This window comes from Camelina sativa, chromosome 8, assembly GCF_030686135.1.
Source record: "Camelina sativa cultivar CO46 ecotype springtype chromosome 8, ASM3068613v1".
NCBI classification, from domain to species: domain Eukaryota; kingdom Viridiplantae; phylum Streptophyta; class Magnoliopsida; order Brassicales; family Brassicaceae; genus Camelina; species Camelina sativa.
The window spans coordinates 5,701,659-5,728,495 of NC_141887.1; the positions used below are offsets into that span (position 1 = coordinate 5,701,659).

General features: G+C 36.9%; 2 protein-coding genes and 2 pseudogenes across 5 annotated transcripts; 1 reads left to right on the plus strand and 3 right to left on the minus strand.

Annotated features, from left to right (window-relative positions):
• Positions 1 to 264: 264 nt before the first annotated feature.
• On the minus strand, positions 265 to 5,632 carry LOC104706429 (sucrose synthase 1). Of its 4 annotated transcripts, none has more exons than XM_010422626.2 (14): positions 5,228 to 5,632; positions 3,924 to 4,076; positions 3,690 to 3,816; positions 3,439 to 3,590; positions 3,159 to 3,351; positions 2,740 to 3,075; positions 2,553 to 2,648; positions 2,299 to 2,472; positions 2,096 to 2,212; positions 1,835 to 2,001; positions 1,514 to 1,738; positions 868 to 1,431; positions 637 to 775; positions 265 to 545 (listed from the first exon to the last, which is right to left on the minus strand). In XM_010422626.2, the coding sequence occupies exons 2-14, from the start codon at positions 4,025 to 4,027 to the stop codon at positions 513 to 515; spliced, it is 2,427 nt and encodes an 808-aa protein (XP_010420928.2). In that variant the 5' UTR covers positions 4,028 to 4,076; positions 5,228 to 5,632; the 3' UTR covers positions 265 to 512. The 4 variants fall into 4 exon arrangements, with proteins under 4 accessions (XP_010420928.2, XP_087318235.1, XP_087318237.1 ...); XM_087462109.1 differs by lacking the exon at positions 5,228 to 5,632 and adding an exon at positions 4,276 to 4,677; XM_087462111.1 differs by lacking the exon at positions 5,228 to 5,632 and adding an exon at positions 4,350 to 4,651.
• A 4,223-nt stretch (positions 5,633 to 9,855) lies between these two features.
• On the plus strand, positions 9,856 to 12,393 carry LOC104706430 (uncharacterized; annotated as a pseudogene).
• A 1,468-nt stretch (positions 12,394 to 13,861) lies between these two features.
• LOC147939730 (uncharacterized) lies at positions 13,862 to 16,399 on the minus strand (annotated as a pseudogene).
• Positions 16,400 to 17,346: 947 nt separating this feature from the next.
• Positions 17,347 to 25,207, minus strand: LOC104706431 (phosphoinositide phosphatase SAC4). The gene is made up of 16 exons (XM_010422627.3): positions 24,272 to 25,207; positions 23,966 to 24,167; positions 23,691 to 23,856; positions 23,279 to 23,501; positions 22,863 to 22,939; positions 22,415 to 22,602; positions 22,230 to 22,327; positions 21,889 to 22,022; positions 21,653 to 21,781; positions 20,988 to 21,339; positions 20,145 to 20,266; positions 19,932 to 20,042; positions 19,271 to 19,456; positions 18,824 to 19,000; positions 18,389 to 18,503; positions 17,347 to 17,859 (listed from the first exon to the last, which is right to left on the minus strand). The coding sequence occupies exons 1-16, from the start codon at positions 24,371 to 24,373 to the stop codon at positions 17,752 to 17,754; spliced, it is 2,490 nt and encodes an 829-aa protein (XP_010420929.1). The 5' UTR covers positions 24,374 to 25,207; the 3' UTR covers positions 17,347 to 17,751.
• Between the last annotated feature and the right edge of the window lie 1,630 nt (positions 25,208 to 26,837).

Below are 26,837 nucleotides of genomic sequence, written 5' to 3' on the forward strand. Positions count from 1 at the left end.
CCGTTTTCTCCTCTTAGTCTAGCCATTCAATCCTGTTACAACAACCAAGTATGTAGGTCTAACTGAAAAGCCCATCAAAGATCCATTTAGGTTGTAACATAGTCAACCTAGTCCAAGCCTAAAACTAAGAAGCCCAACTCTAACAATATTGATTTGTTTCTAGATGATCTGTCATCTCACACTTTTTACTGTTTAATGGTGGTTGGTTTTGGTTGCTGGAATATGTAAATTATTGAGGAACAAATGCAAAAGACAATATCAAGATAGTAAAATCGAAATTTTACTGCAATTAGCAGGGAAATCTCCCAACAACCAGAATTCAAAGCAATGCCTTAGAGGCAGAGGAAAACAATGACAAAGGAATGAAAATAACAAAGAAGCAGAGGAACACAAAAGAGTTCCCAAATCCGAATGATAATAAGAATCAAAAGGAGATCTTGTTTTATTCTTCAAACACCGGAACCACTCTCTTCAAACTCTTTACTGGTTCCGAGTCTTTTTTTAAATTCTCTTTAATCCTCCTGAGCAAGAGGAACAGCCTGAGCCTATAAGACACAAAGAAACAGTAGAAATACCGCGTTAGAGACCAACAAAAGTACCATTCTTTTGATACTAGAAGTGTTCAAGAATGCATACCAATGGGCGGTACTTCAATGCATAGAACATTTCAAGGTAACGGCGGGCCTCAAGACGGTCAAGGTTTGAAACATGCTTCCAGAATCCATACACACCAGTCAATGTCAGGAGCCTCTGTGAGTATATCTGCCAGGTGTATCTGCAAAACCAACAAAAGATGAGTAAAGCTCAACTTGAGAATCTAAGAGAACTAGAAAAAGAACTAGGAATGGTGAGTTTGTTTTTGTTTACTTCTCCTCGATCCTCTGCAGCCCTCCTTGTGAGATCTCATCCCAGTGAGATGGATCTTCCTTACACTTGGTGAAGAAATCAGCAAGAGTATCAGCAGCCTGATCACCGTGGTACGGGTCAATGTGGAATCCTGATTTGCCGTGCACAATGATCTCAGCTGGACCACCTTTGCAAGTGGCGAACGTCGGTAGCCCACAGGTCATTGCCTCCACAACAGTCAACCCAAAGGCTTCATACAATGCAGGTTGCACAAACGCACCCTTGGTGTCACAGATGTACCTGTACAGCTCACCGTTCCTGACCCGGTTCATCTGGGAGGAGATCCATCGGAACTGACCGTTGAGCTTGTATTCCTCAATGAGATCATACATTTTCTTCATCTCAGCCTTCTCTTCGTTGTCCTTTGATTCTTTCCTCCTGTCTCCTCCCACAACCACCAAGTTAGCTAGCTCACGTAGGCGGGTGTTCTTCCCGTACCACTCAACAAGACCTGACAAGTTCTTGACACGGTCAAGCCTAGCCATGGTGAAGAGGATCGGCTTCTTCTTGTCCTTAAGCACACATCTATTTCACAAGAAAAGCAAAAAAGATTTGAGAACAACAATCAACGTTAAAGATAAAACATAACGAGTTATAAAAAGCTTACAGGTGCTCTTCGTTCTCAACATCGCTGTAGAGTAGCTCCTCGATCTCAGAGTGGAATTTAGTCAATCTACGCTTCTCCTCTGTGTAAGGGAAGTAGATACTCATATCAGCACCAGGGGAGACAATGTTGAACTTGGGATCAAACACATCAATCCCGTGAACAACTCGGTACAATCCAGGAAGAGTAAAGGCTGTGTGACTCTCATACTGTCCAACAGTCTCTTTGCTGCAAAATGAGTAAACAAGACAACTCTTATAACGAAACCACTTCTCTGAAACTAATCATTCATATATATAAGTTTACTTCAATTAATCTCTTTACCTTCCAGCAATTTCTTGGAATGTACTGGTGATGATGAAATCAGTGTGGTTCATTGCGAAAATATCCGCAGTAAACTGGCATGAGAAATGGTACTTCTCGTCAAGCGACTTCCAGTAGATATCAGAATCTGGGTACTTAGTCTTCTCCAGCGCGTGAGCAATGGTACACTATAAGAGAATCATTCACAAAGCATATTATTATCTTGACCACCTGACTTATTTCATTAGATGGTTATGAAATGTTAAAATCAAGAAACTAAACCTGAGTAACACCAAGTTTGTGTGCCAATAAAGAAGCAACAAGGTTTCCATCACTGTAGTTACCAATGATAAGGTCAGGCTTTCCATTCAATTCTTTTGACAACTCAACAGCAGCATCCTGAAATAGCAAGAGAAGTTCAGGTTTAACATATAAAAGTGGCAAATAGAACACAGTACTAGAGGAAGAAGATGAGTGTACTTCACCTCAGCGTAAGTCTCTAGATATGGCCAGACTTCAAATCTTGAGATCCATTTGCGAACAATACCCTTCTCTGTTCTGAAGGGGACACGAAGAATGTCACAGTACTCAGAATCATAAACTCTCTCAAGACGTTCACCACATGTGGTTCCAACCGCATCAGGAAGCAGTCGAGTGAGCTGCAACATAACCAAAACACACGGTTAGATTTACACATCCGCAAGAATCCAAGGTTGGAGCAAAATAACTCAAAGCTTACAATGAGAATTCGTGGAGTAATGTCGAGTCCTTGTTGCTTAATACGTTGGAGCATCTCTACCTCAAGGGCCCGAACTTGATCCAGAATGTAAACAACCTGCAATATCACAAAAAAAATTAGCTACTCTTTTACAGAACAAGAAGTGTATATCTCTACAAGACAACTAGAGGAAGAGACTGGTTCTAACCTGACCACCAGTGTCAGGGTAACCAAGAACATTGTCTTGAGCAAAGTAACCATGTGGAGAGAGGATCACCACGTTAAACACCATTGGGACTCTTCCAAGAAAAGTCTCAAGAGTGCAAGGGTCAGGCGCCTCAAGAAGGTCCAAAAGAAGACGGATCATGTCAAGGACACGTTCAGCATTGTTACCCCATCCCCTCTCGAGACCAATCTCCTCAAACTTGGCCTCAAACTCTTCATAGGGTGTTTCCGGCTTAAGCTCTGCCAGGTACTCCTCTGCTTTCCTCAAGACGTGTTGCAGCGTGTTGAGGTTTTGAATCTTCTCGCTCAGCATTAAATTCTACAAAACAAAGCACAAATCATTCAAACATAGATTCTTGGTCTAATGGGAAAGAGAGATTTCAAATGGAATTAGATCAATACCTTGCCCTGGTGGCTGTGTAGACGAAGGAACTTAAGCAATGGAAGCAAGCTCTCCTTGTCATGGAAGAGCTTAGCTGAGAGATGACGGTTAAGGAACTCAACACCATCTCCAATGTATTTGCGGAGCGTCGGACGAGGGACAGACGCATTGAATGGCTCGAAATCAAGCTCAAGAGTGAAATCACCATTCTTACTGCAAATTCAAAATGACATTATTGAGAAACAGAGAAGCAGAGAAAAGAAAAAAAACAGAATTTGAAATTAGGAATGGTAAACATACACTCCATCAACGAGTTCTTCCTTGAAATGAAGAAACTCAGCAGGTTGAAGCTCCTCAACGACAAGAGCATGGAGATTGACTTTTAAGTATTCCCAAACACCAGGACTTGGCCTCACAGCAAGAGCAACCCATGGTGGCAACACTATTGCTTCCTGTTTTTTTTCACCCAACCAAAAAGATCAAAACTTTTTCCAAAAAAAAAAATCAAAACTTTGCACTACCCATTTGAAGATTGGAGTTTTGAAATGTACCTGAGTGGATTTGAGAAGGTTAAAGAAAGCACCACCTTCAAGTTTTTTCTGGGTTTGTTCAGGCAAAGCCTCGAATTCAGCAATGATCTGGTTTTGTTGCAATATACCTTTACCTTTGGCTTCAACCCTAAAATAAAATAAAACATGTGAAGTGCATCAAACTTTTTTTTTTTTTTAATCTTTAACCATAAACTGAAAAGCCCATTGAAAAGGTGATTAATGAATGAAACAAACCTGGAAAGCAAGGCAAGGACTTCGTTCCTCTCAGAAACAAGCGTTTCGTTCAAACGCTCACGTTGGCTGTGGACGCGCGTTATCATACGTTCAGCGTTTGCCATTGATCCAAAAAGAGAGACGCAGAAACAGTGAAAAGTGTTTTTTTGTAAACTGCGGAGAGAGAGAAATAAAAATCAGAGATTGTAATGATTTGATGAAAATAAAATGAAGTGTTTTGTGTTTTCCACATTCACATCATATATATAAACAAAAGAGAACTATGAATTAGATATTATAGTATAACGATGGTCAAGATATTATAACTAAATGTCAAGAAACTGATTTCAAAGCATGACTCTTTTAGCCTTACAGAGTCCAATGTTATTACGAAAACAAGGCCTAGAAGGTTATTATATTCAACTACTTGACCCTCTCTACACGTACACATGGCGAAACCAGAATTCGTTTCATGGTTTCTGGTTCCTAAGTTCGATAGATGATCATTAAACAAATATTTTGAGCCGACATCGAATTTGACGTCTTAGAAAATTGAAAATGATGTTTTAAGAACAAATCTTATCCATCAAAAAAATTCATAAGTTTCGTTAAACATTTCTATCCTCCACCATCCATTGTTAGAAGCTATGGTGTTTGTGATTACGAATCTTTTACAAAACATCTTTGTCAAAAAATTAAATCCAAGCGTGACTCATAAGAAAAAAAGTGGATGTAGACATATATAATATAAAGACAAATATAAGAATCCTGGTACACGTCATACAAATACATGAAAAGAAAACTATTATAATTGTTGGGGAATACATAAAAAAAAAAAATTAGTTTCTTGAACAGTCAGATGTCTCTATAGTGGATTCCATATTTGGAGTTTTTTCTTTTGCAAGAAAATGATTCATAATGCAAAAGAATTTTCCGAAAATGTTAATTAATTTTCTTTTTTTAAATGTTGGACGATGATATTCTCTTTTTATTTTGCAACACAGCTGGAAAATTCTCTATGAGAAAATTCCTCTAAAAAAAAAATAAAAAAAAATAGCGAGAAAATAGAATATAAAGCACGACTTATTCTTTATAATATAAAAGAGTTTTGGTGTTTTTTTCCTAACCAGAGACTTTTCAGGCAAGAATTTTCTAAAATATGCTGTTTGATTCATTTTCTCTTTTCAGAACAATAAACCAAGACAAAGCAAATCTAGCTATCATTAGAGCTAAAACATGATTAAAGTAAATGCAATAGACAAACTTCTAAAAAAAAAAAAAAAAAAAAAAAAAACAAATTAAAGAGAACAGAAGAGGAAGAGAACCTGGAGTAGTAGAGAGAGAAGTGGTTTGAGTAAGCTATGAAGGTTTACGTTCGATATGTTTCAGATTTATAGGGAGAGGATTCTTAAAGCTTAAATGCAAATTTTGGTAAGTTGATAAAATAATAAGACGAATCATTACTTCCTCTGTTTCCTTTTACGTTTCATTTCTTGGGCTCCAAACTCAGAAAAAAAAAACTACTAGAAGATTAAATGGATTTTAAAAGTCCAAGGTAAAGGACATTTTAGGAAATGAAGAAAGTTCTGGAATGGTGTAATTTCCCTTAAAAATGTATAATCACTAATACTTTTCTCCTTGAATAGAAAAGATATCGGATTATATTACTGATCTTTGGATTAACATTTACATAAATGAGATCTTATCTATCTTTATAATACTTGACAAACAAGAAAAAAAGTTATTACTACCATTTATAAAACCACAATAAGAATTTTTAGTGTGCCAAACAATCCAAACATTTCAATTTTTAGTTTAACTTAATAAATTATACGTTTGACTCTTTGGGAAATTTGTTTGACTTAATAAATGAAAGCATTGTAATCATTTTTTTTTTGTTGAAAACTTTCCACTAAAGATGATAAAGTGAATTACTAAAAGTATTAGCTTATATTACATTTTGAATAAATGCAAAAAAAGTTTTATATTAGTTAGTTTTCATATTTTTATGCAATCAAAAAGTCTTTATAAGTTTTTTTTTCTATTTTAAAATCGACTTAAATTAAATTAATTTTCTCAACCCAAAAATACTAAATTTTTTATTGTTATCTATAAATGGTATGTGTTGTCTTTTTTACTACTGTTCTTTATTATAAGAGACTTCTAAAAGTTTGACAAATAAGCAGTAAACATATCCCATGTTTCCTTTTCGAAATTTTTTCTACCTACAGATATTTTACCAAGGAAAATAATGAATTTTAGTTATGTTAATTTTATTTTTCATCTTTAATCCAATTAACTTACCCTAATTTTTTGTTCTTTTTCATATCATAGAAATTAATATAACTTTATCATAAGAAAATATATATATATATATATATATATATATATATATATATCTATCTATCTATCCGCAATCTTTGATGAAATGATGAAAATGTATTTTAGAAAATGGATGGTTGAGCTAAATCGTCATACAAGGAAAACGATAACAACTCATCATCTAAACGGATGCATAGTAATAAAATTGATGTGTGCATAGTACAATATCACGAAGATGGACGGGACATGGATCACTCTACGATACAAATACAACTTGACTATAAGGTAGCATTGCCGAAAGCTAGCATCATCGTACATTTTGCCTAATTAAGTATATTTTTCTAGGTCTTACAGCACAAGTTGGACTGATAGATCCGCAAAGAGTTGGTCCGTCTCTAACAGTTTTAGGTGCGACTGAAAAAATTACGGTAAGCCAAAAATAAAGGTAAAAATGTAAAAAATTATGGTTGATTAATGTTAGTAACCCATATGTCTGATGAATGAAATTTAACTTATTCACGTGATTTACACAATTTTTGCTAGTATTTTTATAAGTTATCAAATTTTATTGTCATCATATGTTCAATGAAATGATTTATGTATAACTACCAACAATTAATAGTCACTTACCTATTGAATTAGTACTTTTTCTTTAATTATATATATATATATATATATATTATGATTGTTTTGTAATACGATCTAGTCAAATCTCAAATGTAGTCTTTTTGGCGATCAATCATCACTTTGCTTACTTTTAACAATGTTTTTTCACTAGCACCATTATTGTGTTCCGGTTTTAATTGATGGTTTAGATAATGTAGTTTCGTGAGTTATGCAATAAAAAATTCAGTCGCCTTTTTGTGGAAAAAATAATATTCCGTTAATAGTTTGTCATCCAAATTTAATCGGATGTTCCAGAAGCGACATATATATTTTGTCATCCATTTGCTAAGTTTTTTATTCCAAGTTGTTGGTTGTTCTTCATTTGCTAAGTTATTATTATACCCTTTGACTACATAGAAATTATTCGTTGTGAATGATGGAAGAAAGCAAATAAAAATTGTAAATGGCCATCAATACATATCCCCATTTATCGACAACCACGTGTCGGAGTACAAGAAGGGTTTCACGTGGAACGACGGTATTTGTGAATCTAGGAGCTACACCAACAACAACAAAACAGGAGGCCAGGACGAGCTCTACTAGCAATATTGGTTGATTGTGACGTGGCTTTCCACCGACTTTGGATAATGAAATAACAAAGTTGTGTAATCATTTTATATTAGGATAAGGATTTAGGAGCTAGTATCCAATTACAATTTTGATTAATTCAGTTTCGTACGTTAAATTAATATTTTTGGTCCACTAAACACAGTCCACTGTTATTTTTTCTGTGGGGTGGTTTTTGACTTTTGAGGTGTAGGTGAAAGCGGTATGTTAATTCTCGTTTATTGTTTTGTTATTGTGATTTAAGGTTGCTGACAATTACAAAAAAAAAAAAACAAATGGTTGTGAGTTTAGAGGAAGTGGAATGGGGTAGATAGATAATTATTTCTCTCTACCAAAATAACACCTTTCATCTAACCCCTTTAACATTTAACGTTTGTTCCACTTTCTAATTTTGTTTCAAATCTATACTTCTTCAGTTCTTTCTTGACATATTGCATTATGCTTTCTATTGAATCATAATGACATCCCAGGCTATTTTGCCTAAATAACAAATAACAATTAGCAATAGAGTTTCCACCCAACCCTCATCCATATTAAAGCAATACTCATTATGTTTTGATGAATGTAACGAGAAAGAAGCTTTTGTTGTGTGGGCCTGTCTGTGTAAATGCATAATGTAAGTTAGGCAATAGATTTTACAGTGGTAATCTTTCAAAATCAATACTACTATTTGCGATTCAACTAATATTAGTTTGTTGAACAACATAATTCTTAACTAACCCAGTTTTTTTCAGTGTTACGAAAACTGCAAGGTGTCTAAAAGCTTTTTAAACAAGGATTTTTTCGGTGATGAGTTTTTTTTTTTTTTTTGGGTAAACTATGTAAATGGTAAGAAATGAAGAATTATTCAAGTTCATAAGTATATTTATATCAAAAAAATTATTTGGCCATTTATTTGTCTCTATGAAATAAATATTATTTTTTTGGTTGAAATTACGAAATATTATACTTAATTTGTTTTGCAATTTCACATAAATTAAGAAAATAATATTATCTTTTTAAATATTATAAATTCAAATTGATTTTTGATAATTTTCGTGGATTTGAAGTTCAATTAGTTACTTCACAGTTTACACCAAATTTTGTATTGAAATATTTAGGGTGGCTGGAACCTATCTTTTAAAAAAAATGTGAAGTTTCATTTTGATTTTTAGGTAGTAGTCAAACATTACATGATTTCCATTAGGTTTGCCTAATTTCTGGAATTGAAGTTCCATCTTCTGATACAGAATCAGGCAACAACAAATAATATTAAACTGTTTCGCTATATTCAATCATCCATCATTTTCTCTAACAAACCACGACATCTAATGGTAATCTATCACGTTGCTTTTTCTTAAAAATGGAGGGTTTGCATTTTTCTGTTCATCGAAAGACGCCTATGATGACATCTAGGAAATTTGATTACTCCAATTCGTCAGAGACAAATCCATGTGTGTTTCCCCGCACTTTACGTGTGTTTATGATTTGATATGTTTTTCTAGCATTTTTACAAAAGTTACGACTTATGAGAATCATCTTCATACTACATCTGGTTTTCAACCTTTTTTTTTATGTTCCTACATGATAGATAGGTTGGAAATATTTTTCTCGAATGATACTTACTTTCGTTTCAGCTTTCAAGTGTCCTAGTGTTTCTCTATATTAAGGAACTTTTTTAGTATAATCTGAAAAAAATAATAGGGTTAGAATTAGGAATTTTTTAAAATATAAACTGAAATAATAATAGAGATAGAATTAGGAATTTGTCTCTTAAGGAACAATGAAGACAAATAATGATGTTCTGTAACATCATCATTCACATCACACAGTTCCATATGTGTTATTCTGAAGACAAATCATCTGGTCTATTTTGTTTTGATTATTTACGGAATGTGAGGATGGTGTGATTATCCCATTGTATAAAGATCTTTCTTAAATTCTTACATAATCTTTGTCCAAAATACTTCCTAAATACTTAGCATTGATCCTAAAAACCTCCTAAGTGGTTGTACCACTATGTGTGTGTAATTTTGGTATCAAAGCCATGGCAGTCTAAACTCTAGCTCTTCTCTTCCAGAAAGGTAATACGCCATAACGTTGTCTTCTGCCATGCTAGTATGAAAGTATGCTCTGTGGTTGCCATATTAATGGATCCTCCACATCAGAAATCTAACTATGCTAAGAAAAAACGGTATGGAGAAAATTTTCTATGAGGTTGTAATGCTCGAAGTACCTTGAGGCTTTTAATGTTGCAATAGTTTTGCCTCGGTTTGCGTAGCTAAGCACCTCTTGATTGATTTCTCTATATTCGTAGTAGGTAAAATAAAACAGGGAGACAACTTATGGACTGTTATTACTTCAATGGTTAGAAGAGAGTTATAGTATTCTGTCTTGGTTTCTGGTTCTATCCTATATTATGGAAAGTTTATCTTCTTTGTCTAAAACCCCTTCTTTTCGACGATCAACTTCTAAAAAGATTGATTACTTATATGAAGTAGAGTATGTGAGTGATGATAGCAAAGTTCCTATTACCCAACTCCCATTACTTAATCCTTACAAAGCTTTCACTAAACCAAATTCCACTTTTCCAAAAGTCATCCGTCAAGTGTTTGTCCCTAACAAACATAATGCAAAGGAGCTCGTTCTAGCATCTCCGTTAGAACATCATCTCATTCCAGCGACAGAAACAGAACAAATGATTCCTCTCAGAATCAACGAAGGCATGATACATCATTGGCGAACTCAAGGATATACTCATCTTCACTATGGAGCAATACGTTTGGCGCTAACACTCCATGGCAGAAAAGGCTTACCAGTTGTAGCACGGGTAGCTCTCCTTGACACCAGATACAAGGAATACCAGCATGCTTGTATTGCAACTATCCAGACAACACTAAACGCTGGTACTGTTTTCGCCACCCTCTTCCCAAATTTCAACGTGGCATTAGAAGACCCTCAAATATATCAGAACATGCAAATCCAGCTGCAAATCACAGGCGCTCCACAGATTGGAAACACATATGCGGCAACACTTCACCATCAAATGGCGTACAGAGTCCAAAATCATGCAATGGACTTAAGTCTCCCAAGAGACACTGAAGATGCACTACTCATACAATTGGAGTCACAGCATAGCCCGTCGTGCATCCATATTCCTAGACAGATTCCTAGAGATGAGCTTGTCAAGTTACTTCCAGAATCATGGGTTACCAATTACGAAAAACTCCATGACCGGAGTACCCCAATACAATCGGTGGACTCTTCTATTCATAGGAGAAAAGATGGAGCTGTAGAGATTGCCTTCAAGCAACAAGAAGAAAAGTCAAGACCAACGGCTTTCTGCACAGAAATCAATACAATTACTCCTTTTGAAGACACTCAAACCTTGGAGATCAATCCACGTTTAGATGGTGTTCCGATCTCATCCTTTGATTCGTTGGGAGATCCCATTTACTCTTTCCAAGATGAAACAGGCCACAAATTCTTTGATGTTTGCGATTGCCAACACTGTCAGATGAATAGTTCTGATGATGATGACACCCCAAGGCGTAGGAGAAAAAAGAAAACTACACAACAAATTCTCAAAGAACGATTTGAGTCTGGAGATCCACAAGTTGGCCTTCTCGGAGAACCAAGTGGCAAGAATTTTGAATACTATGTATTGTATTTAGGTGGCTCAACTCCCACAACACCTGAAAAAGAAGAGGTACAACTAAGTTACATGTTCGGACCCCCATCCCAGCAGGATTCACCATTTCCATCCAAGGAGTTTGAAGAAAGGAATATAAAGCACTCATGGAAAATCCGGAATCCAAATGTTAAGAATCCAGATGGTTCAGTAAAGCAGATCAGTGCCGCAGAAGCAACGTTAAACTGGCAGTCGGAGAACGCCGTAACCCAAAACCATCTATTAAGCCAGATTGACAAAAAGGTAACCATCATGGACCTTTCCATTAAAGAACTCACCAAAAAGATAATCTCTCTCCACCAAGAACTTCTCCACCTTGCAACTACTGTCTCCATAAACTCTCCCCTCATGTCCCAAAAAGAGTCTGAGCTAAAGTCCCTTAAAGCTCAGCTAAACTCCTTACAAAACCAACCCAAAACCCAACCACCAACTCCATATGACCTTTTTACACCATATCCCATCTACACGCCACCTTACACAGCCCAAACACAACCTTTATCTTTTTCCCAAGACCCAAGTATTTTTGGAGCATCCTCCTTCTTACCAACAAAAGTTCTCTATGAACAACAGTCTACCAAAAAGAAAAAGCCAACAGAAAAAAGACCAGGGAAGGAAGCCATAATTGAACCACCCAAACCGCTTACCGAGACATCAAAATCTCAAGACCAACCCGAAGCCAGCAAAATGCAATTCATGGTGGAGCACGCTAATCCAATCACTGTTTTTCTCGAGAAGGTCGCAAAACAAGAAAAAAGACTTTCTCAAGGAAGTATGATGAATAAGGTACCAACAACATTAAAAGATGAGAATGATGAGGCCATGATCCCACATTTTATGATGGCTTCACCTGCTGTGGTTGAAGAAGACATAGAGAGTGAAGGTGGAAACGTATATGAAGAAACCCAAGAAACTGGACGAGATCAGACAGAAGGAAACCCGCGGTTTAGTACAGAACCACATAAGGGTTTCTCTTTTGATGATGTTCCCCCTTCAAAATGGCGTGACAAAGTATATGAGATGCATGCATGGCTAACAGAACAACAACTTAACCCAGGAGCCACTTTACCTACATCGATTGATAAACTGGTGGCTAAATTCCAAGGACGTCTCAGGCAATGGTGGATAAGCCTAGGTCAATATCGACAATTACAAATCCGACAATCTCCAACAATCGATGCTTTGGTGGGACACATTCATAATGAATTTCTCGGCACATGGGATCACTATACTATCCAAGCAAGAGAAGAATATCTTAGCATGAGATGATGTTCCTTCAAGAGGAAGGATCTTGAAAGACATTATGAGCGGATGTCAAAGAGATTCTATGCCCTAAATGGAATAGATGATGTCAACCTCAAACAGGCGTACCTGAATTCACTTCCAGAACCACTTGGAAATGAAACGTCAAGGGTATTGTCTCTCAAGAATATGCCTCTCAATCAAGCTTCACTCGGAGAAATATATCAGATTTCTCTGGCAGCCCTTGAAAAGCTATGCAACCACCAGAAGTTTTTCAAACAGCTTCAGGAACAAGGAAAACTTCTAGGAAAAGCATGTGATCGGCCGAAACTCAGTATCAAATGCAGAGAAAAGAAATGCCATTGTTCTACAAGTCATGGAAAAGAAAAAAGCTACAGAAGCAAGTGGCAGAAGAATTATCCAAAGCTATCTTCGAGAAAGAAATGGAAATTCTTCAGAAAGAAAACCCAAAGAGGTTTCAAAAAATCAGATAGATGTTACATCTGCAAGAAGAAGGGACATTATGCGAAACAATGTCCTAACAAGAAGAAGAGAGACAACCTCCTTGGCTACTTGGCACAAGTTGAAGATATTGACGACTCGGATATTGAATCCATCTTTTCCCTTGATGATGAACCAACTGATGATACAGTTCTTGCAATGGGTATGGAGTTTGAAGATGAATCTTCAGAAGAGGATACTGGAGATGAAAGCGATAGAGACGATCAGTTCATGTTGTTTGATCTGGATTTGATTGTGTGGTTGTGGTTGTGTAGAGGTCAAACAACATGAACTGATCGTCTCTATCGCTTTCATCTCCAGTATCCTCTTCTGAAGATTCATCTTCAAACTCCATACCCATTGCAAGAACTGTATCATCAGTTGGTTCATCATCAAGGGAAAAGATGGATTCAATATCCGAGTCGTCAATATCTTCAACTTGTGCCAAGTAGCCAAGGAGGTTGTCTCTCTTCTTCTTGTTAGGACATTGTTTCGCATAATGTCCCTTCTTCTTGCAGATGTAACATCTATCTGATTTTTTGAAACCTCTTTGGGTTTTCTTTCTGAAGAATTTCCATTTCTTTCTCGAAGATAGCTTTGGATAATTCTTCTGCCACTTGCTTCTGTAGCTTTTTTCTTTTCCATGACTTGTAGAACAATGGCATTTCTTTTCTCTGCATTTGATACTGAGTTTCGGCCGATCACATGCTTTTCCTAGAAGTTTTCCTTGTTCCTGAAGCTGTTTGAAAAACTTCTGGTGGTTGCATAGCTTTTCAAGGGCTGCCAGAGAAATCTGATATATTTCTCCGAGTGAAGCTTGATTGAGAGGCATATTCTTGAGAGACAATACCCTTGACGTTTCATTTCCAAGTGGTTCTGGAAGTGAATTCAGGTACGCCTGTTTGAGGTTGACATCATCTATTCCATTTAGGGCATAGAATCTCTTTGACATCCGCTCATAATGTCTTTCAAGATCCTTCCTCTTGAAGGAACATCATCTCATGCTAAGATATTCTTCTCTTGCTTGGATAGTATAGTGATCCCATGTGCCGAGAAATTCATTATGAATGTGTCCCACCAAAGCATCGATTGTTGGAGATTGTCGGATTTGTAATTGTCGATATTGACCTAGGCTTATCCACCATTGCCTGAGACGTCCTTGGAATTTAGCCACCAGTTTATCAATCGATGTAGGTAAAGTGGCTCCTGGGTTAAGTTGTTGTTCTGTTAGCCATGCATGCATCTCATATACTTTGTCACGCCATTTTGAAGGGGGAACATCATCAAAAGAGAAACCCTTATGTGGTTCTGTACTAAACCGCGGGTTTCCTTCTGTCTGATCTCGTCCAGTTTCTTGGGTTTCTTCATATACGTTTCCACCTTCACTCTCTATGTCTTCTTCAACCACAGCAGGTGAAGCCATCATAAAATGTGGGATCATGGCCTCATCATTCTCATCTTTTAATGTTGTTGGTACCTTATTCATCATACTTCCTTGAGAAAGTCTTTTTTCTTGTTTTGCGACCTTCTCGAGAAAAACAGTGATTGGATTAGCGTGCTCCACCATGAATTGCATTTTGCTGGCTTCGGGTTGGTCTTGAGATTTTGATGTCTCGGTAAGCGGTTTGGGTGGTTCAATTATGGCTTCCTTCCCTGGTCTTTTTTCTGTTGGCTTTTTCTTTTTGGTAGACTGTTGTTCATAGAGAACTTTTGTTGGTAAGAAGGAGGATGCTCCAAAAATACTTGGGTCTTGGGAAAAAGATAAAGGTTGTGTTTGGGCTGTGTAAGGTGGCGTGTAGATGGGATATGGTGTAAAAAGGTCATATGGAGTTGGTGGTTGGGTTTTGGGTTGGTTTTGTAAGGAGTTTAGCTGAGCTTTAAGGGACTTTAGCTCAGACTCTTTTTGGGACATGAGGGGAGAGTTTATGGAGACAGTAGTTGCAAGGTGGAGAAGTTCTTGGTGGAGAGAGATTATCTTTTTGGTGAGTTCTTTAATGGAAAGGTCCATGATGGTTACCTTTTTGTCAATCTGGCTTAATAGATGGTTTTGGGTTACGGCGTTCTCCGACTGCCAGTTTAACGTTGCTTCTGCGGCACTGATCTGCTTTACTGAACCATCTGGATTCTTAACATTTGGATTCCGGATTTTCCATGAGTGCTTTATATTCCTTTCTTCAAACTCCTTGGATGGAAATGGTGAATCCTGCTGGGATGGGGGTCCGAACATGTAACTTAGTTGTACCTCTTCTTTTTCAGGTGTTGTGGGAGTTGAGCCACCTAAATACAATACATAGTATTCAAAATTCTTGCCACTTGGTTCTCCGAGAAGGCCAACTTGTGGATCTCCAGACTCAAATCGTTCTTTGAGAATTTGTTGTGTAGTTTTCTTTTTTCTCCTACGCCTTGGGGTGTCATCATCATCAGAACTATTCATCTGACAGTGTTGGCAATCGCAAACATCAAAGAATTTGTGGCCTGTTTCATCTTGGAAAGAGTAAATGGGATCTCCCAACGAATCAAAGGATGAGATCGGAACACCATCTAAACGTGGATTGATCTCCAAGGTTTGAGTGTCTTCAAAAGGAGTAATTGTATTGATTTCTGTGCAGAAAGCCGTTGGTCTTGACTTTTCTTCTTGTTGCTTGAAGGCAATCTCTACAGCTCCATCTTTTCTCCTATGAATAGAAGAGTCCACCGATTGTATTGGGGTACTCCGGTCATGGAGTTTTTCGTAATTGGTAACCCATGATTCTGGAAGTAACTTGACAAGCTCATCTCTAGGAATCTGTCTAGGAATATGGATGCACGACGGGCTATGCTGTGACTCCAATTGTATGAGTAGTGCATCTTCAGTGTCTCTTGGGAGACTTAAGTCCATTGCATGATTTTGGACTCTGTACGCCATTTGATGGTGAAGTGTTGCCGCATATGTGTTTCCAATCTGTGGAGCGCCTGTGATTTGCAGCTGGATTTGCATGTTCTGATATATTTGAGGGTCTTCTAATGCCACGTTGAAATTTGGGAAGAGGGTGGCGAAAACAGTACCAGCGTTTAGTGTTGTCTGGATAGTTGCAATACAAGCATGCTGGTATTCCTTGTATCTGGTGTCAAGGAGAGCTACCCGTGCTACAACTGGTAAGCCTTTTCTGCCATGGAGTGTTAGCGCCAAACGTATTGCTCCATAGTGAAGATGAGTATATCCTTGAGTTCGCCAATGATGTATCATGCCTTCGTTGATTCTGAGAGGAATCATTTGTTCTGTTTCTGTCGCTGGAATGAGATGATGTTCTAACGGAGATGCTAGAACGAGCTCCTTTGCATTATGTTTGTTAGGGACAAACACTTGACGGATGACTTTTGGAAAAGTGGAATTTGGTTTAGTGAAAGCTTTGTAAGGATTAAGTAATGGGAGTTGGGTAATAGGAACTTTGCTATCATCACTCACATACTCTACTTCATATAAGTAATCAATCTTTTTAGAAGTTGATCGTCGAAAAGAAGGGGTTTTAGACAAAGAAGATAAACTTTCCATAATATAGGATAGAACCAGAAACCAAGACAGAATACTATAACTCTCTTCTAACCATTGAAGTAATAACAGTCCATAAGTTGTCTCCCTGTTTTATTTTACCTACTACGAATATAGAGAAATCAATCAAGAGGTGCTTAGCTACGCAAACCGAGGCAAAACTATTGCAACATTAAAAGCCTCAAGGTACTTCGAGCATTACAACCTCATAGAAAATTTTCTCCATACCGTTTTTTCTTAGCATAGTTAGATTTCTGATGTGGAGGATCCATTAATATGGCAACCACAGAGCATACTTTCATACTAGCATGGCAGAAGACAACGTTATGGCGTATTACCTTTCTGGAAGAGAAGAGCTAGAGTTTAGACTGCCATGGCTTTGATACCAAAATTACACACACATAGTGGTACAACCACTTAGGAGGTTTTTAGGATCAATGCTAAGTATTTAGGAAGTATTTTGGACAAAGATTATGTAAGAATTTAAGAAAGATCTTTATACAAGGGGATAAACTTATTTTATTGAAACACTCAAAGGGATTACAAGAACTCTTAAGACTCTTACTCAAACTCACTCACTTAAGCTTGTATGAAACTCTTCACCAAGCCTTGGTTTTTATAGTACAAATCTTAGGGAATATTACATAGAATATTCCTTAAGCTTTATTTTACAACCCTCCATTTATTCAACTCTCTACTTTATTTTACAACCCTCCATTTATTCAACTATCTCACAACCATATATTTCACTATCAAATATTACTCACTTATTAGTTATGAACCCTTGAAAGATCTCGTTACGCTTTGTAACTTCTTGGCTGCTCAACACCAATTTGAATACTACTGTAGACTGTAGTTCTAAAACCAATGAAATGGCCAGGCCAGCAACATCTCTTACCAGACCGCAAAACGCAAACGCATAAGTGCAGTTGCGACTCGAATCGGCTACAGGTGATAAAGAATCGATTTATTTTTAGAACAGACAAGAGCTTACAAGATGGATTTAAAAACCAACAGATATTTACATCAGACCACAAACCAAAATTAAAGAGCCTAACATAAGTCTCAGACTATCTCACAATTTTCTCTCCATAAACATGAAATTTTCCTCTTTCTCTTTGCAATGCAAAGACTGCAAAACTCAAACTTCTCAGCTATTTTAGTATTTGCTCCTCTTAATAGTTCTAATCTCTTTTGACAGGTCGTCACCGTGAAGTCTCAAATACATGGCACTGCGAATCTCTCTACCAGTCGCTTCGTCATGTTTGAACAGTAATACCCAAATGTCCAGAAGACATTAAGTATGGTGAAGGCAAAGTATGTTCTTGTTGGAAATGGACGGTTAAGAGAGAGCTTCAATGGCAGAGTGCTTCCCCGTACGCTACCCATTGTTTGAAGCTATCTGGGAAATCATCACGAATCTTCGTGTGTACAGATTGTTCGGTTCCCATAGGTTCTTTACCCTGCCAAAGGAAATAAATCCGGTTCAAGTTTCAAGTGAAGTAACCAAATCACAATATATACCCCAAAATTATCAAACCATCTGAGTGCAGTGAGATATGTCGTATGATATAATACCACATAAAATCACAGCGCTGAAATTACTTCATACAAAAAATTCTTTTATTAGCTAATATTGGCCAGACTCTAACCATTTCATTTATTAATTTAACGTTTTAAGCCATAGACTATATGCTTTGTAATAGAAGAGAGTAAGAAAATCCGTGTATTTGTGACAGGTTCAGCTACTAGATATCCTCTGCTCGTTAAATCCTATTATAGCATCTACTTCCAATCTGGGCTCGTTACGACTAACTTCCGTGATTCTAGGTTTAGCCAATGGTTCATTCAGGTTTCAGAGAAGACATAATATGGAAAAATATACGAGCTAGCTGGCAGAAAGTACATGATGCACGTTTATTCAAGTAACACCAACTCTCACTGTACAAAACTTGCTAGGGAGATATGCAAACTAGAATATGGAAGACTGACCTTCCTGCTGCTTGATCCACTCTCACTCATAGCTGGCGTCGGTTGTTTTGCTTCAGTAATGATATTTTCTGATGAAGACGTCTCGACGGTTGAATATATTGTAAGCGCTGACGGCCTGCCAAGAGAACGCAATGTGAATTGCATGACCAACGTAGTAAAATTGACTAAATCATGACTATAAAAAATTGTTGATCATTCATGAGGAATAGGCTATCATTGTTATTTTAGTCATCAATTATGAAAACCCTATGCAGATGGATATTTGAAAATTTTAGTTCTAATTTATTTTTGGACATCTATCAGCTGTGTTTTTAGATAGATGGACGAGAAAATGGTATAGATGTAGAAACTTTATACTTCTGTGGAATGAGATCTGGTTCCCCTATTGTCTGCTTAAAATCGTAAACTGATGTCTTTAGTGCACAATAATTTTACCTGGACAATTGATCGTTCTCACATAGATTTTCCGACGAAGAAAGCCACTCAATATCAACGAAATTTGAGACACTAGACATATCTTCTTGCTCGGACAAGTAATTGGAGCTACTACCATTATGTTGAACCTTTTGGGCATCTCCAAAAAAATATGTGCTAGGCATTGACGGAGTACACCTACAAAGATGTTATCGCTAAATATCAAGACCAACAAGAGAGACAAGTGTTACTATGTACTAGCACACACACTATCTTAGCCACATGAAGCATAAAGACAACCACTTCATGAATATATGAGCTATCATGGGTAGAACTCAGAAGCACAATAGAGCTGCACCCAGCAAAATTATAATGCATACATAGCATGGCCACCCAAGATAAATGTACCAGCAGCACATATTTTATCTAGCTATAGTGAAGAAAATTGTAGGAAAGATTTGAGCAAACCTCGATAATGTTACATCACCGGCAGCTGGCATATCTGGTGATGACTCTGAAATTATATGAGTCACTTGGTGTGACGACACAAAGCCTTTATGTGATATGCTTTCACTCTTTCTACTCATTGCGGACATCGGAGTGTGACTTTCATGGAGAATATTCCCATCTGATAAGCACCTCTTCACAAGAAACCTGGAAACATAGTATTAAGAGCTATGATCATAGATGTGGCGAAACAAAGTCTATTATATTTGTGCACTTTTAGACGAAGGCTAATAAAGATGAAAAATTTTACATACCAAAAAAGACAGAGCAAATTCTTAAACATATAGAGCGTACAGATTAAGGTACAGTTCGATGCAATCAACAAACCAATCCTAGTTTTTCATCAATAACAAAAGCCCATACCTCCTTATGTCTAAATCATATGATAAGGGTCACAATAGTTTTGCGGGATCTAAATTGGAAGTTATGGTGGAGATATATCATTCCAGTGAACGGACAATGTTGAAATCTGTAGAGCCTATTTGTTTCAATTTCGTATAACACATACAATCATCTAATAAGGAGAAAATTGAACCATTCAAACCTTTCTACCTACATGGCAGCAGAAATTTTATAAATAGGTGAATATCTAAAATTCAAGTTTGCAGTCATAGAACCCTACCTTTCATCTTCCCCCGTGCTTATCTCTCCACTTTGTCCATTAGAGTGGGAATCTGAACGCAACTCCCAAACCGCTTGCCTCCCTTGTTCAGGCCGGAAAGTACCAAGAAATCTGCATACATGAATCCACAAAGGCCCAAAGAATTTCTGTAAGTCTCTGGGAGATTAACGTGAAACGTGGATATATACGAGAGAGTGAAAGAGACAAGCTTACATATTAATGGCATCTTGTTTATCCGCATCCATATATGCGTTATTATAATAACGTTGTAAAGTCCTCAAGAACTCTTGTGACTGGGTTGCTGCTTTCCACTGGCCTCGCCTCTCACTAAAAACCTATTGCACACCAGAAGTTCTAAGAATCAACAAAGTGTATCTCAACAATAGTGAACATAATTTTAACTTGAGTCGGCTGCAGAAGATCAAAACATCATAATTCAGTTCAGAACAATGGGACAGATTACAAAAGGAATTTTAACTGAAGTCCGAAATCCTTTGGCGAAAGTAAGATAATGAGGGCTCAACTGCGATTGAGATATAACATAGATGACATAGCAAGGGTCCCTTGTAATTCTTGTACATCAAAGACTAAGCTCAGAAATCAGACCAGCTTTTCTATAGACCAATATCATCCATAATTCCACACGTTTCATGAGGAAAAAAAACGTTTTAATATTTACCAATTATGTACATGCTGCTTCTAACTCAAGAATCATATCATAATAATAATAAAAATAATATCAGCCGAAAAGCTACAGATAGGTTCAAATAAGCGATGGTGGATCAGCATGCATGAAGGATTTCCTGATGTTATACCGAGAAACAAGGATGCACAGATGAAATTAGATTTTTCATGAGCTTACATTTATTTTTAAAAGGCAACAGCTGTTTTTTTATTGTTCCAACCAGAGACTATATGGAATCTATTTTGTACATAATTTACAACCAGTATTTAGTATCAACTAACTGTCTGTAGCAGAAGACTTAATATGGACATGAACAAAATCATTCTGATGCTGTCAGGACTTATACGAATAAAAGTAAAAAATAGAATTACCTTATTGTGGGCTGCAGATCCGCCATATTGATAAGCTAGTGTGTCTCCCATCATCTCGTATAACCCCATTAAAGTACTAGACAAAGGATCATCAAGTTCTATAGTTGGAGCATCTCTAATTCCTAAAGCATGAAGCTGTTGCCCTAGAGCAGCCCAACCATATGCATATTGGGCAACATTTGTACGATCAAGGCAATCTATGCAGTTGGTCCTCAGCACTCCCTTCTGGAGCCTGCTAGGCTTGATATCATAATCGCCATTTGCAGCATTCTTTTTTGGGCAAAAATTCTTCTCTAAGGAATCATATTCCCCACTATCATCATCAGAACTATTATGTGGAGACATATCGGCGCTGCAATTTTAAGACATTAGTACTGTAAGTGTTTACTCTATCGCTGCATGAAATTAACTTTTCTAATAGAAATATTTCAATGACATCATTTTCCACCAAGAAATGGCTATTACCCATTTTCTACGAGTAAAACAAATAATGGATAGTTGGTGACAATTAACAAGTTATCCACATTTGCAGGAAGATAACCAGGAGAATAATTCCATTAACTACTTTGACAAGATTTAGTTGAAAGCCCACAGCTACATACAAAGCGGAGAATAATTTATATGATGAGCAAGTGCGTTACAGGAACTCAAGCAAAAAGGCTTACTCAGAAGAAGACAAGCTCATATAACCCTCAAGCTTCATTGCTGGTGTAAGTTGATGATAAAAGAAACCTGTCAGCATCAAAGCACAGGCAGCTACTTTTCCAAGAAGTGCCAATACATTTTCTGTTTTGCTGAAAAAAAAAAAAAAAAAGACAGAATAGAGAAAACTGGTTCATATAGAAAAATGGAATGATAGATATTCTATCTGAAGCAGCTGGATCACAAATTAAAAAGATACCTGTGAAAATGTTTGTGCAAGTCCCAGTGGAGGAATTTAAGCCGATTTTCTTCTGGCAGATCTTTGTTTATAAAGTCAATTGCATTAGCAAACTCTGCCCGGAGAATCGACTCCCTGGGTTTCCTCTCTTTGGTCTATTGATTGTCAAAAGTAACAGGAGACATCAGTGAAAGCTTGAGGTGTGAGAGCATCAAAAAGATGATGAACATACAATAGTTCGTTTCATTAAAAGTATAACAAGATTAAGGTGTAAGAAGATGCATCACTTGCCATACAAAAAGTACCCAGCGAAGTGATGATTTAGGCGTGATAGATGAAAAAAGCTAGATTAGGCAACTCACCTTGATCAAGTTCAGAATAATGATGGGGATCCCATATCGCTCCACAAGGTTTTCAAAGTGGACTCTAGTTGCCTCATAGTTCAGGTCCTTTTTCGACACTGGATTGACATTGAGGTGTTTAAAAACAAAGAAAAGAGAGGGAGGGAGAGAGGTGACCACGCAGTATTATTATAAATAACACTTACATACTATATCAGGCTTAACTTTCATCCTTGAGGTCTCCTGTGACCAGAATACAGGGATTGAGCCACGATTCTGCACAACAGAACTTATTTGCATGGGACGGTCTACAGGAACGTCCTCCGACACTATCTGCTCTGTTTCCACATCATTAGCAACATTGCCACTTTCGTTTATTCCTCGTTTCAAGTACCTAAAATCAGAAGGGGGTTTAGGGGAAAAGAAGCATACTAACTAACTGAAATAAAGATGCCTAATTAAAATCTCAATGTTGGAAGAACCCTGGAGATGGACATATATTGCACAACTCTAGCGCATGTATTCTTATGTGATTAACAATGTGGGCTTTATTTGCAATTATTTCATGTTACTGCTAAAGGTTAGAATACAGAACGAGTTATAATAGACATGTTACCACAGAAATGGAAAGTATGGAGTGATGAAATATGATACCTGGTTCCAGCATTATGGCGGGAACGTCTAGCAATAAGAGTGAGTTTGAAAGTCCGTCCAGCTTCAGAAAGTGTTGTCTACATGCACAGTAACACAAGGTTCAGCATCCATAAATCTAAACAGTACTGTGAGACTATCAAGGTATTTGAGAATAAAGATGCAAGAGTATTATAGCTGTATCTGAAATAGCACGACCAAGAATATCAAAACTGATACATAACTATTAAATTTTGAATGTGAGACAAGAAGAAAAATATTAGGGCAAGACAAGACATGATTTAGGGATGCAAAATAGTTAACCCAAAGAAATAAATTGACTATTGCTGTGAGGAAAGAAGAAAAATATATGTATTTGAATTCGGGGAGACTTTCTTTTCTCTGGTAGTAAATGGTGCAGAAAAACATACAATTCTCACCTGCTTAAAAAAACCATACACCAATGCTACTGTCCACAGGGTATTCCGAAGATGATGTCGGGTCCCCCGAGTCAAGAATTCGTTCCACACAAACATTTTCTTATAGAGAGAACCTCCACTCTCATGGTCGCATATATTCTTCTGGAAACTTCGCATAATATTATACGAATAGCTGAAAAAGAAGTCTTTTGTAAGGTCCACCATACACAGGAGTCTCTTGTACCTGTTTATAAACAAGTGGGAAACAAACACCAATAGAGAAACGCAAGGGTTAACTGACTTGAGTTCATAAAATGGGTGGAAGGGAACGTGCACTCTCTCTTTTCACCAAACAGAACTCTCTTTGGCACTGGGATTGAAATATACGCAAAAGAAAAAAACGCATAATGTAGCAAAAGATATATTAACATACCTGTTCTCGTCTCTCGAATTTGCATAGTTGGTAAGCACGCTAGAATTTTGCAATGCAATTATCTCACTCTTTGACACTTCATAAACAACGTGACCACAAATTTCACCTATCTCTCTTCTTTCAGTAATAAGCAGCATGTAGTATGGTCCCAAAAACTTAATGAACCCTGAGAGCACATAAACAGCGTGAGAACAAAGCTGGAAACTAAAACCATCTACGGATCTACCCCTCCGGTAAACATAACTTGAGACAAAAAAACAAAAAAAAACACATACCAATAATTCCATAACAAACAGTGACAAGTTTCAGCCCACCCGTGGCCTTGTTCCCTTCGTGTATCCGTTTAAGCAACTCGTAGCATTCTTTCTTAGAATAAGCAGTGGAATCCTCTCTGAGATTAAGCTCAGACGCATCTAGCCGGTCTATCTTTAGTATTCTATACACTCCACTACCATTCCAACCAATCATGTAGAAATTCTGAAAAACAAAAAAAAATCATGTTAGTGACAGTCCATGAAGCTCGTTACAAATATCTAATAGGCACGAAAGCAGATCTCAAATAGCTAGCTGATTGAGAATACCGATTGAGTCTCGAAGAGTTTGAATTCTTGCATACAGCCAAGAAGAGCAGATGATAGAGAGGAGACTGAGCCTCCGTTCTCCATTGACGGCGATGAGGTCATAAACCTGATTTCTCAGTTTTTTTTTGTTTTTTTTTGGAATTTGAAAATAAATTTAGATCTACGCCCAAGCGGCTGGGCTCAGAGAAATATATCGGCGGAGCATTCACCAATATCCAAAATCCAAGAGTAGAAAATTCTTGAAAAATGCCGAATTCTCACACGCAAACCAAAATCAAAACCTTAGACCCAAAGAGCCGACGGTCGTTGATTCCAAAGGAACAACAACACGACTCTATTGTATTGCTCTCTCGAGATTCGCTGCTTGCGCAAAACAATCGACTCAACCCTCAGAACCGACCGACGCACAGAGAGAGAGAGAGAGAGAGAGAGATTCTTCTAGTGATTATTGTGCTGCTGCTCTGGAATTGAGAAGAACAAAATGCGAATTGGAAAAAAAAAAGGTAAAGCAAGTAATAAAAGAAACCCCGATCACGGAGATCACAAACAAACTCCCAAAGCTCAAAAATCAAACGAAAGAAGGAAGCTCAGATGAAACAGAAGATGTTCAGATAAATTCAAAAAGAGGAGATGTTTTATTACGAGGAAGAAGAAGAAGAGAGGGGTTTATGATGTAGAGAGAGAGAGAGAGAGAGAGAGAGAAAAAAAAAAGAGTTTTTCTCAGCTGTTTTCTTTGTTTGTGTCGAGAGAAAGGAGAAGAAGATTGGATCGGGGAAGAGAGAGACAGAGAAGACGACGCAAATCACCACATTTTTCTCTATTTTATTTTTAATTAAAAAAAAAAAAAAAAAAGTGTGAGATCTTTTTTATTTGTTTTTGTTTTTAAAAAAGGGACCCCGTGACGATGCCTATGTAAACTCACAGCTGTCTGGAATCAAATGGAATAGTTGCACTTTCGATGAGTTATTATTACTTTAATTTTTTTCAATTCACACAAATCCTTTTTTTTGTTTTAACTTATTAAAAACAATTATAATCATGAATGAGTCATTCTAACCAAACTTTTTTTTTTTTTGTTCTTTGAAATATCGGGAGGTGGTGAACAAATCAATGTTTCAATATCGGACGGAGATGGTGATGTCAAGTTTGTCAACAAACATAAAGAGAAAAAAAAAAAGTATGGTAAATGAAAAATATCAAACCAGATGGGATGCAAATACTACAAGCCCTACAAACAAAAAATGCAAATACCACGATCTTGCAATCAGTTCGACCCGATTGCCAAACCGTCGCTTGTCTCATCAAAGGTAGAGCTAGTATGCGCATCAATTTGGACGAGTATCGATATACTCGCCAAGCCGCATCCTCTTTTCTTCTTAGACATAGATGGGCAAATGGATGGATGATGGTGTATTGAATAGACTGGGCGTCCATCTCTTATATAGGACACCAATGGGTGTGTTCCATGAAAGGACACGTCCATTCCTTGCCCCTTTTCAATGGGTCACGTCTTTTTGAAAAGTTGTACATTTCTGATGGTGACCGCTCGTGCTAACGAGCTACCACACTCCTCCAGCTCGAGTGTTAGCTGACCGAACCACCCAGCTAGATCGACACTAGATCAATTCATCTAGCTAAGTTGAGCTATCGGTCAGCTCGTCTAGCTGAACTAGCTGGTGTAGCTCATCTCAGCTGAGCTAGCAAGTTCATCGAACTTGTTGAGCTCGTTCAGCTCATATCTGAGCTAGTTAGCTATTTAAGCTCATCTAACTATCATTTTCTTTAAAATAAATTGCTCCCTTTTAGGATCACGGGACGCGGGTGTTACATTCTTGCTCATCGCAGTATTTATATAATTCGTGCTGTATATGTTGTCTATACTTTGACTTTGTTCTTAGTATTTATAAATCATGTATGGTTGTACACAAATATATTACCTAATTCATGGATTTTGTGCATGTACCATGTATGTGTTCGCTGTTTTCGAACATGTGTGTATGTTCTACAGAAAAAGAATAGTGTACAAGGTCTTTGAGACTTTGACCAAGACAAAAGACTACACAATGTACACCGGCCCATTTTGTTGGGGTCAAAAGACATTAACTAATTATGACAAATTTATCTATATTAAAAGAAACTTTATATTCAACAAGATGTGCGGATTTAAAAATTATTGAAGAAAATAAATCATAAACCTTAAACAATTTTTTAAAAATATATAAAAAATATTATTTCCTAAAGTAAATATAGAAATAATTTAAGTTAGAAAATATTTGTATCTACCTTCATACATTTATTTATATCTATATATTTTTAATATATTATAACAATTATTACAATAATCTAAAGCTAAATTATATCCCACTAAAACTTTTGCCAAATACTCATCATTACAAATTATATTATTGTCAAATTTAAAAAACGTTCCACAACTTATTCACAAAATATTTTACATGCAACAAATTCATCACAGCAACATCTAAGAAGTAACCACATACAATTTTACTCTATATTTTCCCATTAAAAATATGTTCTTCCACCCAAAATTATTTTATTGTTAAAGTAT

What these genes read in the sequence shown, in the direction of transcription:
- LOC104706431 (XM_010422627.3), bottom strand. Translation starts at nt 24,373, where the DNA reads ATGACCTCATCGCCGTCAATGGAGAACGGAGGCTCAGTCTCCTCTCTA. An exon ending in CGCCATAATGCTGGAACCAG is followed by an intron (nt 22,603 to 22,862) that starts GTATCATATTTC and finishes TTCTGATTTTAG; the next exon opens with GTACTTGAAACGAGGAATAA. An exon ending in TTGCACAAACATTTTCACAG is followed by an intron (nt 21,782 to 21,888) that starts GTATCTTTTTAA and finishes TTTTTTTTTCAG; the next exon opens with CAAAACAGAAAATGTATTGG.
- LOC104706429 (XM_010422626.2), bottom strand. Translation starts at nt 4,027, where the DNA reads ATGGCAAACGCTGAACGTATGATAACGCGCGTCCACAGCCAACGTGAG. An exon ending in CTGCAGAGGATCGAGGAGAA is followed by an intron (nt 776 to 867) that starts GTAAACAAAAAC and finishes TTGGTTTTGCAG; the next exon opens with ATACACCTGGCAGATATACT. An exon ending in CATTGAAGTACCGCCCATTG is followed by an intron (nt 546 to 636) that starts GTATGCATTCTT and finishes TGTGTCTTATAG; the next exon opens with GCTCAGGCTGTTCCTCTTGC.